Raw genomic sequence first — 13,263 nt, 5'->3', positions numbered from 1 at the left:
CCTGCAATGCCAAATCCACACGTTCCTTGAACACCTCCAGTGATGGTGACTCCACCACCTCCCTGGGCGGCCTGTTCCAATGCTTCACCACTCTCTCCATAAAGAAATTTTTCCTAATATCCTGCCTAAAACTCCCATCATGCAACTTGAGGCCATTTCCTCTTGTCCTGTCACTAGTCACTTGGGAGAAGAGACCAACACCCACCTCTCTGCAACCGCCTTTCAGGTAATTGTAGAGAGCGATGAGGTCTCCCCTCAGCCTCCTCTTCTCCAGACTGAACAACCCCAGTTCCCTGAGCCGCTCCTCATAAGACTTGTGCTCCAGACCCCTCACCAGCTTCGTTGCCCTTCTCTGGACACACTCCAGCACCTCAATGTCATTCTTGTAGTGAGGGGCCCAAAACTGAACACAGGATTCGAGGTGCGGCTTCACCAGTGCTGAGTACAGGGGCACGATCACCTCCCTGCTCCTGCTGGCCACACTGTTTCTGATCCAGGCCAGGATGCCGTTGGCCTTCTTGGCCACCTGGGCACACTGCTGGCTCATATTCAGCCGGCTGTCAACCAACACCCCCAGGTCCTTTTCTCCGGGGCAGCTTTCCAGCCACTCATCCCCAAGCCTGTAGCGTTGCGTGGGGTTGTTGTGACCCAAGTGCAGGACCCGGCACTTGGCCTTGTTGAACCTCACACAATTGGCCTTGGCCCATCGATCCAGCCTGTCCAGATCCCTCTGCAGAGCCTTCCGACCCTCGAGCAGATCAACACTCCCTCCCAACTTGGTGTCCTTTGCAAACTTTCTGAGGGAACACTTCATCCAGATCATTGATAAATATAAACAGAGAGGGTTTCTCCCCTCATTTGCAGACACCAAAGTAGTATAGTTCAGGAAATGATTTACTCAAGACAAAGTGGGAGTTAAAAAAGAGCAGAAAGTTTGTGGTTTTTTTTTTTGCTTCCACTGTATGCGATAAGGAATTGTGCTGGCTTACAACATTGCCAGATACTGATGAGCAGAAGTAGGCAGTCTGCTCTGGGGGAAAGAGAAAAAAGGCAAAACCAATAAAACCCAACACCACAATTATAAGATTGTACAGTCACAAAATGAAGGACTTTTAAATAGGAATAAGATTCTTAAATATCCAGCACTTTTAGCATAGCTTAATTTCAAATGCTGATTTTCTATTTTGAATTCAATTCCAATTTCTATCCAGGTAGAATTTACACAATCATATGAAAAAGTGAAAGAATTATGTAGTGAAAAACATACAGTATCAGTCATATCATAGCTTCTCCTTTTCCTCTAGTCTCTTTTATTAGCAGTACGGACTACAACACTTCTGAGTAAGTCTGTTTCATATGTAATATGCCCCATACTATGAAGGGAGGTCTACTTAAATTTCAGATGTATTTTAACAGATTTTGGAAGCTAAAGATGAAGATAATTTTAACATGGTAGATTTACAGCTGTTTAGCGTTGGGGATTCATTTACCCTGAAAAATTAACCAGCTTCCTCACTAAAGCTTTTTCTTCTTCAAAATGAAAAAGAATAAAGGGAAAAGAATAACTATTCTATGGGATTGATGGTTGGAGAGTCTTTATGGTGTAATTCAGTGGTTAGAAACTGTTTGATGTTATACAGATACCTGCTAGATTTTAATTAAGAAACAGCTGTCTTCTGTCTTATGACTTGGTTTATCCTATTACACTAATCCTCATTCGGTGCAATACTGATTGCTTTTCTAGATAGAAAAGCACTACTTAATACATGGCTGAAAAACAGGAAAGGTTAGAAAATTTAAGATAAAGGCATTCATTTGTGGATTCGTCAGGTCATTGACTTTATGTTTAAATGGTTATCTATATAATGCTTGATTATGTCCAGATACTGAATCTTGGCTTATGCAGAATGGAGGAGTGTCAGGTTGTATGTGCATGTTACATGTATATAGGGCATCATGAAAATAGATAAGGAAATACAACCTACTGTGCACTTTATATATCCTTTAATACAACTTTCATGTTATTACTTAGTTTCACTTTTGTGAATCTTATCTTCAGGAGCTTCGATCACGAGAAGAGGAGTTGACAAGAGCAGCTCTTCAGCAGAAATCTCAGGAAGAATTACTTAAGCGCCGTGAGCAACAGTTAGCAGAACGTGAGATTGATGTACTGGAGCGTGAGCTGAATATCATGATATTCCAGTTAAATCAAGAGAAACCCAATGTAAAGAAGAGGAAGGGCAAATTTAAAAGAAGCCGGTTAAAACTTAGAGACGGACACAGAATTAGTTTGCCTTCAGGTGTGCAATTTTTTTGAAGTTCATAATATATGTTACAGTTAGATATGCAGGCTTCAGTTCCATGGTTAACGTTTTCATTATTGGCTACTATTTTAATTCATCCCCCCCCCCCCCCGAAAAAAAACCCCAACAACTTTAACATCTCATATTCTTGTGGAGTAGTCCTCATTTCAGCTGGAATAATCTTCCACCTGATTCAGCTAGAAGTCCATTGCATCTGGGGGGAAATGTTACTAGTATGGGAGGCAAATTATTTAAGACTGGATTGAAGTTCAGATTTTTACTGTCATTCTTTTTGTGCAGATAGAGAATTACCTTTTTATCACATCCCAGAGCTTTCTAACATGATCAAATATTAGTGCTGTTCGCTCTAAACCTGCAAATACATAGTAGAAAAACAGCACTTCATAAAAGCTGGAGGTACAGGTGTGATAGTTCCAAATTGCATGCTTATTGCAGTCGCAAAATACAGTGCAGCAGTTACAATCTTCGTTGCCTTACTTGTTACAAGAAAACACTGTAATATCACAGAATCACGAATAGTGACAGAAGATACTATTTCAGAATACAAACGTGGTATAATTTGAATGTTAGAGCATTTAATTTCACCCGTGAACACATTAAAATGCCCCCTTTATAAAGGATGTGTGTTTATAGAGAGTCGGGGTTTTTAGTGTCAGGGAGTGGTTTAGTGTTTTTTAATGTTGCCACGAGATGGCACTACGGAAACTCAAGGTTATGCCAATGGTTGGAAAGCCTTCAAAAGTAGTAGCAGCATCCTGGTGTGGATGGGCTTCCTTTCAGTGACTTCCAGCTCAAATCTGTCAGTTTATTACTAATGCAGTAAGAACTTAATGCCACAGTAACACAGGTCTGACGAAATCATAGCTGTGTGGCAGTTGGAAAGAGACAAAGAGGGCAGTAATATTTAGAGTACTGTTTCAACACTAGTGAAATAAGCTTATTTTTCCTTACTTTAAAAATAACAGTAAATAAAAAAAAAAAATCACACTACAGCCTTCCAGACAAGCATGTTAGATTGGTTTATGCTGGATCACAAGCTTAAACTAAATATTTGGTCCTTTGTTTCCAGTTCTGCTCATATTTAACTTGAAAAAGTGATAAAATAAACAGTTTTACTCAGAATACCACTTAGCTCTTTGTTGTCAAGAACCATCCAGATGAACTTGTCCTTGAGACAATTCTGTTGTAAGAATAGCATGCAGTCTAATTGCACTGACGATGAGGATTAGAGAGGGGCATATTGTCAGATTTCATTTCATAAAATTTTTCCTGCTTGCCAATATTTATTGTTGTTCCTTCTTTACTACATTGCTGTAAATATTTGTAATACTGTAGTTTGGTGTCTTGTTTTTCTGACATGTTGATAGGTTTGACTTCTTTGTTAATGCTACTTTTTATGTTGTATATGAATTACATGTTAGAAAACATAAGGCAAATCTGATTGCCATGAATATTGATTGATTTGAGATGAAACACTGAGATTTTTCTTTCCCTCTGTGACAACCAACAAGATTGAATAACAGCTTGTGATGTGTATGAGTCTCAGTTTGGATCCACTCGGACCTACCTGCTTTTGTTGACGTTACTGCAAACCTATCATATAGTGTCTGTGAAGGTGTGAAATCCTGCCTGTTTGACTCAATATCTAGATTGTTACATTAAGAGTTAGTTTGTCGGTGTTTTTAATATGAACATCTCTTACACTATCGAGTCTAATTAATTATATAGCTTTAATTATTTTAAGAAGTACAACAGTATAATCTCATGAAGATTTTTTTATTTAGAACATTAAAACTGATTTGTTTTGCTCTTTTATAGATTTCCAGCACAAAATAACAGTGCAGGCATCCCCCAATCTGGATAAGAGGAGGAGTTTAAACAGTAACAGCTCTAGTCCATCAAGTAGCCCCACAATAATTCCTCGTCTTCGAGCTATACAATGTAAGTCTCCACTGTTTCTATTTGTTAATTTTGTCAATAGAGACTCTTTGTTCCATATACTCGCTGAAACACTGGTAGTAGTATCAGATTCAAGACAGATTGCTGTCTGATTTCCAGGTCCCTTAACTCGTTCTAACATATGCAACTTGTTCTTTGATGGGAGGGATAATCTTGCTAAAACGCTAACTAATTTTCAGTAATTCAAAATGTTTGTGAATGCTTTAAATCATATCTTTCCTTAGTAACTTCAGGAACTCATTTGTAGACTGACTGGAATAAAACAATGAAGAATCAAAATTTATAATGACAAAAGGCAAATCATCATGTTCAGAACCCATATAAGATGGAAAACAAGTTTTTAGTAGGTATTGGAGTTGATAAAGGAAATCAGTTATGGAGTGTCAAAACAAAAAAAGAAAAAAGAAATATACAGAGAATAAGGGAGTCATGTGAGATGGGAAGGCCAGCAACCCAGCTTGCTAATGTTAAAAGAGAAGCAAGCTTTAAGCAAATACAAAACCGGAAGAAAATAAAGAAGAAAGCTTGCTTTAGGTTTTTTGAAAACAAGATAAAGAAACAAAAATAAAATTGTGGGTACGCTTGTAGGCCTACATTATTCCATGTATACTGGTGACAGAGGGGAAGGTGTGTTTATGCTCATGTAATGGAGATACGATGAATATGGAAGAAAACTAATCATATTTATATCTGATCATTCCCGCATTTATATTTGGGAATGACATATGTAGAGATAGAAAACAATTCCTCCAGGATTCACTGCATGCATATGTACTGTCTGATCTATTGTGCAAAGCAGATTGTCTAATTATCCATATTTAGTGTGGAATGCTATGTGAAATGAAAAAGCCTCAAGTTTCTCTCTCTGTATGAAGTAAGTGGAACCTGTTCCAGCTGATTGCTTATGGATGGTGACTATCTTCTCTTGCAAGGGTAGTCACCTCTGAAGGAAATTACTTCAGGATCTGGCTTTATCAGATGTAAATAAGGAGGAGGGGAAATCAAAATGGATGGGGGTTTTTTTTCTGCATACTGTTCTGTAGCTAGTTTAAATTTTTTTTTTTTTTTTTTTTTTTTTTACCCAACCTGAAACTTTGTTTACTGTTTGGGTAGAAACCAGATTTCTCATCTCCTTTGGAATACCTCTGCCTTATGAAATCCTTTTCATTATTAATGTCTAAAGGAGAAGTGGTGTCTTTTCTGGCAGTAACTTTATTATTTGTTTGAACTGTAACTGATACAGTTCCCTGGGCAAAGACCATTACTACCCATATGTTGTGGATAAAGGAGAGAGGTGGGCAAACCCTGTCTTGCTTTCATTAAGGAAGGTCTGAGATGGAAGGAAAAATACGTAACGTCTTTTTCAGAAGTTAGCTGACACAGTATCTGTGTTGATAATGGTTTCCCAACCTCAAACCATGTGCTGGGTTTTTTTTGGTTGGTTATTTTTTTTTTTACTGCAGAAAGGTAAGAAAGGTTTTTCTTAGTAAAATGTCATAATTACATATAAACAAGACTGTCTCGTTTTATCTTTTGATTCTCCTTGCTCTGTATGGAAATGCTTGGAAATGAAGCAGGTGTCAGGTATTGGCATGATTCTGAAAACTTGAGGGTTTGTGTTTTTTTTAAATGCAGAGCCTTATGTAAGCTATGGCAGTGCCACTCCTTGCATGTGTGCTAAGTGCCACTGAGGATTTTTCTTTTTTTTTATTTGAGCAGACACTTGTATTTGTAGGACTAGAACATACAGGACAACATAAAGGCTCTCCTTTAAAAGAAGTATTCTTCTGTTTCTGAGTTTGGATCCCTAGGCTTTACCTAAAAGCTTATCAGATCTCTCAGGAGTATCTAGCTGAAACAATTCAGCTTCCACACCCATCTGCACCTGTGCAAAATAAATTCTCTGTCCCACAATAATGTTTTATCTTGATTTAACTTCAAAGTGTCTTTTTTTCAAAAAGACTTGCTCAAATACAGGTGATTTGAACAGGCGTATCTAACAATTGGTTACCTGATTGCTTCACTTTGGAAGCCAGTCTCACTCATAACAAATCTAAAAGTTTTTTAAGTTAGCAAGATTACAGTTAACTAGATTTTTATTTTATTTAAAACAAATCCAGCTGATTTTGAAAGGTTTTTTAAAGGGAGGAGGAAAACCGGTAAGATATATATTCCATAGGTCCCGGAATGTGATTGAAAATGGGAGTGTAAAGAAGGCAAGTAGAGTGCCATACTACAGGGGAAGCTGTGCTGGCGAGAATGTGTACGGTGAGGCAGGAGGAGAGTGCTGTGCAGTGCAGGAGTGGCAGAACCACGGGCATGTAAATACCACCTCATTTATCATGCTGTTATAACTGGCTAAGTTGTTTTTCTCGTAGGTCTCTCCATCATAGCTGTAAGCATGCTAAGTTGATAGCAAGTTACTTTTCCAGTTAGTCAGTCGTATACAAAAATCTACTTGCCTGGGTCTGGTCCTACAAAGAGGACCCTCTAAACCCTGCAGTAAAAACCCTCTATCAAAAGACGTTTAGTGCTTTTTTTAGATCTGGGTTTTATGACCCAAAGATAAAAATATAAGGGAAACAGTTCTGTTTCTGAAATCAGCTTGACTAAGATCTCTACTACATTCTCTTAATTTTTCCTCAGTGATTCCCAAAACAGATACACACACAACTAATGGCCGAAGAAACAGTGTATATGTGTACCAGCAAGATGTAGATATCACAAGTGAATATGAACTTCCCAATGGGGTTATGAAAAAAGGCAAGATTTCATTATGTTTCAAAGGTGCTGGTTCTGTTTAATTTAACAGTTGAGACAGTGACAGACTAAGCATTTAATGAAGGTTAGACACTTTAAAAGTATAATTTGTTTTGGTGTAGTGAGAAAGAAAACTTTAATCATTGTCACAATTGGAATATTCTGTTTCATTTGATACCAATTGTTCCACAGCATGTATTTTCTTCATTGGAATTTAAGTGCTCAGTCTAACTCACTTGTCTGAATTACCTGAACATAAGGTTCTCAGTTAAAGGAAGCATGGAAAATATGATTGTTTTGCTGCTTTATCTTTAATTTGGGTCTCTTGTCAGCTCATAAATTAATTTTCTTGCTTGTTCATCTTTTTGGATCAGTGTAGTTTGCATGGTGGTTTTTGTAAAAGACAAAGTCAAATTTTGTCTACTCCTCGTTGTGTTACTGTGTCAAAGTGGTTTTGCAGTGAGGAAAATATTCTATTCGGTCAAAATATTTTGGTTTCAGAAATACTATTTATGTGTGTGGGGTTTTTTGTTTGTGTTTTTAAATCCAATCTCTAGTAACTTCAGATGAAAGCAACAGAACTTGGGGAAGGAGCACAACTTATCACCAAGAAGAGTTTGAAGACGTGAAGAGAAGTTTTAAAAAGAGAGGTTGTACATGGGGACCAAGTTCAGTTCAAACAAAGGATCGTGCAGATTGTAAGGACAAGTATGTGTTCTACATTTTGTTTGTTTGATAATACTAAGCTTTCTTGGTAACTGAATCACTAACATAGGTAGTGAGTGAGAGAAGTACTGCAGTCTCTAGTTACAGCTAAAACTCAGTCCTACCTTTTAATTCAGGAATCACATTAATAATGAGTAGCTCCCCCACATAGACTTGAGGGTAAAACACTTACTTATCTTAAGGTTTTAGTGGTTCTTACCTATTACCCTTTATCTCTTTTTTTTGAGACTTGGAACACACTGGAATGCTGAGCTACTAATGCATCCCAGACATTCATGGCCTGTCTATTTTTCTTGCCCTTCTTCAGATTGACTTGAGGAACTACAAGCATGGCCCTCAGTGGGCACTTTTGTACAATTAAATAAGACTGACTTTGCATACGTGAAGCACAATTCAAACCAGCAGTATCATTTACACTGAGAAACACAGAGTGAAAGGGTTCTGAAAATCAGTTAGACACCTTCACTTTCAGATTATTTTTTCTGATTGCTCAAAACTGGAGATCAACAGTTTTTCTGAAACAAGAGATCCTTTTCCTTGTCTCTTCTGGTATATGTAATTATTTATAGTGCCTTCGTTTTTTCTTCTTGGTAGAGACATCCACTCATTTACCTGTGGCAGTAGGTGGTTCCAAGACCATCTATTGAAACTGGCCTTATGATATTTCTGTTTGTTTTAAAGTCACTATGTTTAATAAATTTCCAATATTCACATCATTTCTTTGACACAGTGAAACTGTTGTCCAGGTTTTCACCAACTTTTGTTCCTCAATAGGTAGTCAAGGCCCATTTTTCACTGGCTTTCTTTTTAGGCCTGAAATTTTCATCTGATAAGGAATACCTGTTATAAGGCATGTATCAATTTATAATCATATGAGACTGTGCTATTATATACAATTTTTTTTACCTTTGGAAAGCTTTACCGTTTTCAAGTTATGTACTACATGTTTATAGTTTAAAAAGAAAGATGTTTTAGTAATTTTTTGTCAAAGCATATATAAGCATGGTATCCTCTGTAATAGCAAAATAACCATTGTTATTTCAGAATAAGACCCCTTTCAGATGGCAGCAACCCTTGGTCAACCCTTTTAATGAAAAATCAGAAGGGTGTTCCATTAGCTTCACTATTTGTGGACCAAGGTAAGAGCTATTTTTGAAAAAGTGAAAGTTGCCATATTAAGGCATTAAGTATACTTCCAGTCTTATAAATTGTATTGCTTGAATTCCTCAAGGATTATGCAGTTTATTAGAAGACTAGTCATGCTACAAATCATTTTCCTGTGCAAAAAAACTGTCTATAAAAAAATGCAAGTGTTAACATCTTTACATTTCCAGCATTAGCATCTAAGAAATACACATGGTGTGTGAGCAGTACCACATAGAGATTTTTTTTCCCCATGTTTTTAAGTTGCAGGCTGATCTGTATATGAGGTCTGCAGTCACCACTTTTTAGCTTCTTTTAAAAAGAAATACCTAAATCAGTAATTGTCTTGACATTTAAATGGTCATTAATGACTTTTATTGTTAGTGGGCTCTCTGTAGTTGTTTAAAAAAATGCATAGTTGTTTAAAAACCTGTAAGCCCTGATGCAGTCCCAGTTATTAGTTCTCTGTTTTTTTAAATGAGACTTATTCTCTAAATTTTCAAGAAAAAATATGTACATTTCAAATCTTAAAGTTGTTTAGGCCTCATTTTGGGATTTACAGGTAAGTCACAAGGAAAAACACACTTAATAGCTGTATGTTGCATTTTATGTCCATTATTATAATGTTCTGTGGCTATACAATATTCATAATAATTTTCAAATTTGCACGCACTTTCTATACTACAGATTCTCTTATCTGAGAAAATTAAATTACCAGTGTCAGCAAAAAAACTTGTGATATAACTTGGTGTCCATACCAGCGGCTAGATTTATGCCAGCTGGAAGAGGAAATGGTAAGCTGCTTGGACACTGTTTTTGTTTTTTTGTTTTTGTTTTTCCCTCCCCTAGGAGAAAGGCATTTTCATCTTTGTATATACTGGTAGGGGTATAAATCAAGGCTTCACAAATAGTAATTTTATATATTTATTAGCTTGCTACTAAACTCCTAGTTACAGAGAAGATTATACAAGTTTACATATTTGCATTTCAAATATTTCTGTGTTTATTCTGTAGCATTCAGTAGTTTATAGTAGAATAACACTTGTAAGTCAAATTATACCTTCCATTTTATTTGCCATTAGGTGTGAGATGGCAAATTTACTTTTACTCCAGACCACCATGGCCTAATGAATTAATTGGAAAAATTTCTAGTAACTCACTGGATTTTGGAACACGGCTTAATTGAAAGTGTTATAAAGTATGTGTTCCTGATCTTGTCTGGCAGTTTGTGTATACTAAATTACTTCACTGTAATCCATACACAGAAATATTTTCAATGTTATTTGAAAAGCGCTGCCAAGTGTTGCAAATTCTCAAATATCACAGAAAACACAAAGACAGTATCTGCTCTTCAACTGTGTTGAATGCATAAAGGTTGGGAGGTACATTGTGCTGCTCTTAAAATAAAGGTAAGTCTTTCAGATGTGGAAAACATAATTTGTTTACAGTTAACTTAGGAAGATTCATCTGCAATTTGTTTCTAATAGAGTTTGCTCTTGAGTTGCTAACAGATGAAATTGTAGCAAAATGGTACTTCTGATATTTTAAAGACTGTCAAGAGAACGTGAAGAGGTTTAGGCTTAGCATGTGTTTCTGAATCTTACAATTTGAGTCTCTGAGCTTCTGACTGCATCTAAAGGGGGCATACAGTATACCTCAAGATAATACTTGTGCAAGTGAAAGGAAATAATGGTGTACATATGCAGACATGCAGTAGCAAAATAGCTGAATTGCAGTCTTAAAGTATACTGTAATGTTTTATAGGTGTCTGTACTGATAAGAAACTTCTCCCTGAAGGTTTGGACAGTAAAAGACCAAAGCCAATTAAGTTGCCGAATCAGGCCTATATTAATCTACCTCTTTGGAAAGATGATCAGGGAGAGAATACAGTAGAACATGAGAGCTTTGAAGAAGGAACTTCTGCTAGTTCCACAAATAGTACTCCTCAAATGACACCTACAAACAGTCTGAGCAGGACGCTGCAGAAAAAGAAGACTGATTCAGTGCTGTATGGGTGTGCTGTCCTCCTCGCATCTGTTGCCCTGGGTTTAGATATCAGAGAGCTGAACAAATCACAGGGTCCAGATGAACTCTTGCCTAAAGATGAGAAGAAGAAGCGTGATGGAATATTTCAGCGTGCTTCAAAATTTCGCAGGAGTGCCAGCCCTACAAGACTGCAGTCCAAGAGAGAGGAAACAAGTATTCCATCCATAAATCCAGCTGCAAATACTGTGAATCTTCTTTCTATGCCCTCCATTTCCACAAAATGCCTACTTCAGTCTGACAGTGAAGATGCATTTGTAAGCACTGTGCTTGGTGATGGTGGTCCATGTTGTTCCACTGATGACTTTTCATCTGAAATTTGTGAAAGTAAGAGGGAACAGAGGATACAGCTGGCTCCTAACACAGTTTCTACACGATTAAAAAATCAGCCTTTTAATCTTTGTCTGAAACAAGAATCTCAAAATGAGCCAAACGATTCCTCGACAAAGTTAAGTGTGTTGGGTCACAGACGAACCTTATCAGATGGGAACAATTTTCAGACCACAGGTGGGTAATTAAGAACTTAAAATGTAGGGGATTTTTAAGTTCAGAAACAGAAAATATAGGGAAACTAACTGTTCAGTAATGAGTTGCTAAGATTTTTGTTACACTGTTATGCGTTAGCTGAGCCACCGTAACTGTACGTGGGTAAGCCCTCTCTCTGAACCCTGAATAAACTACCTGCACTTGGAATAGTATCCTGTTAGGAGTGTAGGTATGGAGATTTAAGGGGAAGAGATGGTTCATTTTAAGGCAAAACCTATTTTTCTCAGGTATTGCAAAAATAGGTTTCCCTGGTCTTTTCATGTCGGCCAGAACCTGTTTTTTGTGAAATGTACAATATTAGCATTATGGCTGAAATAAACTGAGACTGTGTCAGGTGCATGCATTATGTAGTGTGGACTTCCTGAGACTCAGAGTACGCTTGTTTAATGTAGTTTCACAGTCCGCATAGGTGAGTGATTGAGCATCATTTTAGTACTGCACATTTATTAACTTCAAAAAAAACAAGTCTGGTAAGTTTGATTTGGTTGCTTGACCTAGAAGTTATGTCACATGTTCCACGAATCCTTAAGTTAAGCAGTTGATAAAAATTTAAGCTGAAAAAAAAGTCTTTAAATCTGGTTTACATATAAATGGATAAGTTCATGATTAATGAGTTTTTGAAGAGAAGTTCTAAATTTCAATACTGGTGTTCTGTGATGGCTTAAATGTAATATTCTTCATGGTACTCTATGCATGTGTAATTATTAATTAAAACTGGACAGATTTGTGGGGCTTTATTCCAGTGTTAATATTTGTCCAGTTACTGGGTGGTTAATGCTTTATATCGCTTTTGTAGCAGTAAAAAATAAATTGTTATGTCCTCTAGCAGAGAGTATAGATGCAAGAATGTTATTTGAGCACTGCTCCTCTCTTAAGAGATTCCCCACAAATGTACAAGCCTCTTAATTTTTCTGGTGGAAAAAAAAAACCCACTAGTGTTGATGGCAACCCAGTTTTACAAATGGCAAAGAAATCAAGAAGTCACATGGTTTAAATTGTCTTTTTTTGCTTGGCTTTTCCTTTCCACTAGCTAATGGATTTGCTTCAACCAATGATGTCTCCATATTACCAGTTCTATCAGTTACTGGAACTCTGCACTCTCCATCTGTTCAACAAAGAAGCAATCACAGTGGTGTTTCAACTGAAAAGCAGAGCGCTGTCAATAGTATATCAAGGCCACGACCTTCTTCTCTAAGAAGTAAAATTGATGCATGGCAGATTATTCCACGTATTATTAAACCAAACTCTAAAGACTCTGAATATTTAGAGGGCAATGTAGGTCCAGATGTTAACTTCTTGCCAGATACAGAGGAAAGAACTAACTGCCACATGCCCTCATTACTTGATATTGATGTGGAAGGTCAAAACAGAGACTGTACTGTGCCTTTATGTAGAATGAAGAGCAAAACTTGTCGGCCATCTATATATGAACTGGAGAGAGAGTTTCTGTCATGAGTGCCTTTCATTTTAAAAATGTTTGCTTTTTAAAGGGGAACAAATACAAAATTCTTGTCCATCTAATGCTTTGTGCTGCTGTTTTCTGATGTACTGTGACAAATAGTACCAAAATTATTAAAATGGGCAGCTAATTAAGAAAGTGTAGTAGGTGCCTTTTTCAAATGTTCCTTGGAATCCCAGCTAGTAACTCCAAAAGCACAATGCTGCAAAATAGTATTCTAGGTGAACTTTATAAGCATATTTTGAATGACTGAAATAACATGCCCACCTCCCTCTGCAGTGTCACGGAAGTTTTCTTTAGGTT

The 13,263-nt window shown here is 37.0% G+C and overlaps 1 protein-coding gene across 1 annotated transcript in view; it reads left to right on the top strand.

Moving 5' to 3' along the window:
- Positions 1-12,956, top strand: part of MAP3K21 (mitogen-activated protein kinase kinase kinase 21) — a 41,609-nt gene extending 28,653 nt beyond the window's left edge. Inside the window, exons 5-11 of the mRNA XM_059835552.1 lie at positions 2,060-2,300; positions 4,143-4,265; positions 6,930-7,070; positions 7,601-7,751; positions 8,814-8,908; positions 10,677-11,462; positions 12,532-12,956. Coding sequence (XP_059691535.1) covers positions 2,060-2,300; positions 4,143-4,265; positions 6,930-7,070; positions 7,601-7,751; positions 8,814-8,908; positions 10,677-11,462; positions 12,532-12,956 — 1,962 coding nt within the window. The remainder of the gene's footprint in view (positions 1-2,059; positions 2,301-4,142; positions 4,266-6,929; positions 7,071-7,600; positions 7,752-8,813; positions 8,909-10,676; positions 11,463-12,531) is intronic.
- Positions 12,957-13,263: the final 307 nt, after the last annotated feature.

Source organism: Gavia stellata, chromosome 2, assembly GCF_030936135.1.
Source record: "Gavia stellata isolate bGavSte3 chromosome 2, bGavSte3.hap2, whole genome shotgun sequence".
NCBI lineage: Eukaryota > Metazoa > Chordata > Aves > Gaviiformes > Gaviidae > Gavia > Gavia stellata.
Note: the sequence above shows the minus strand (reverse complement) of the source record. Positions and strands in the feature narration are given on the sequence as shown.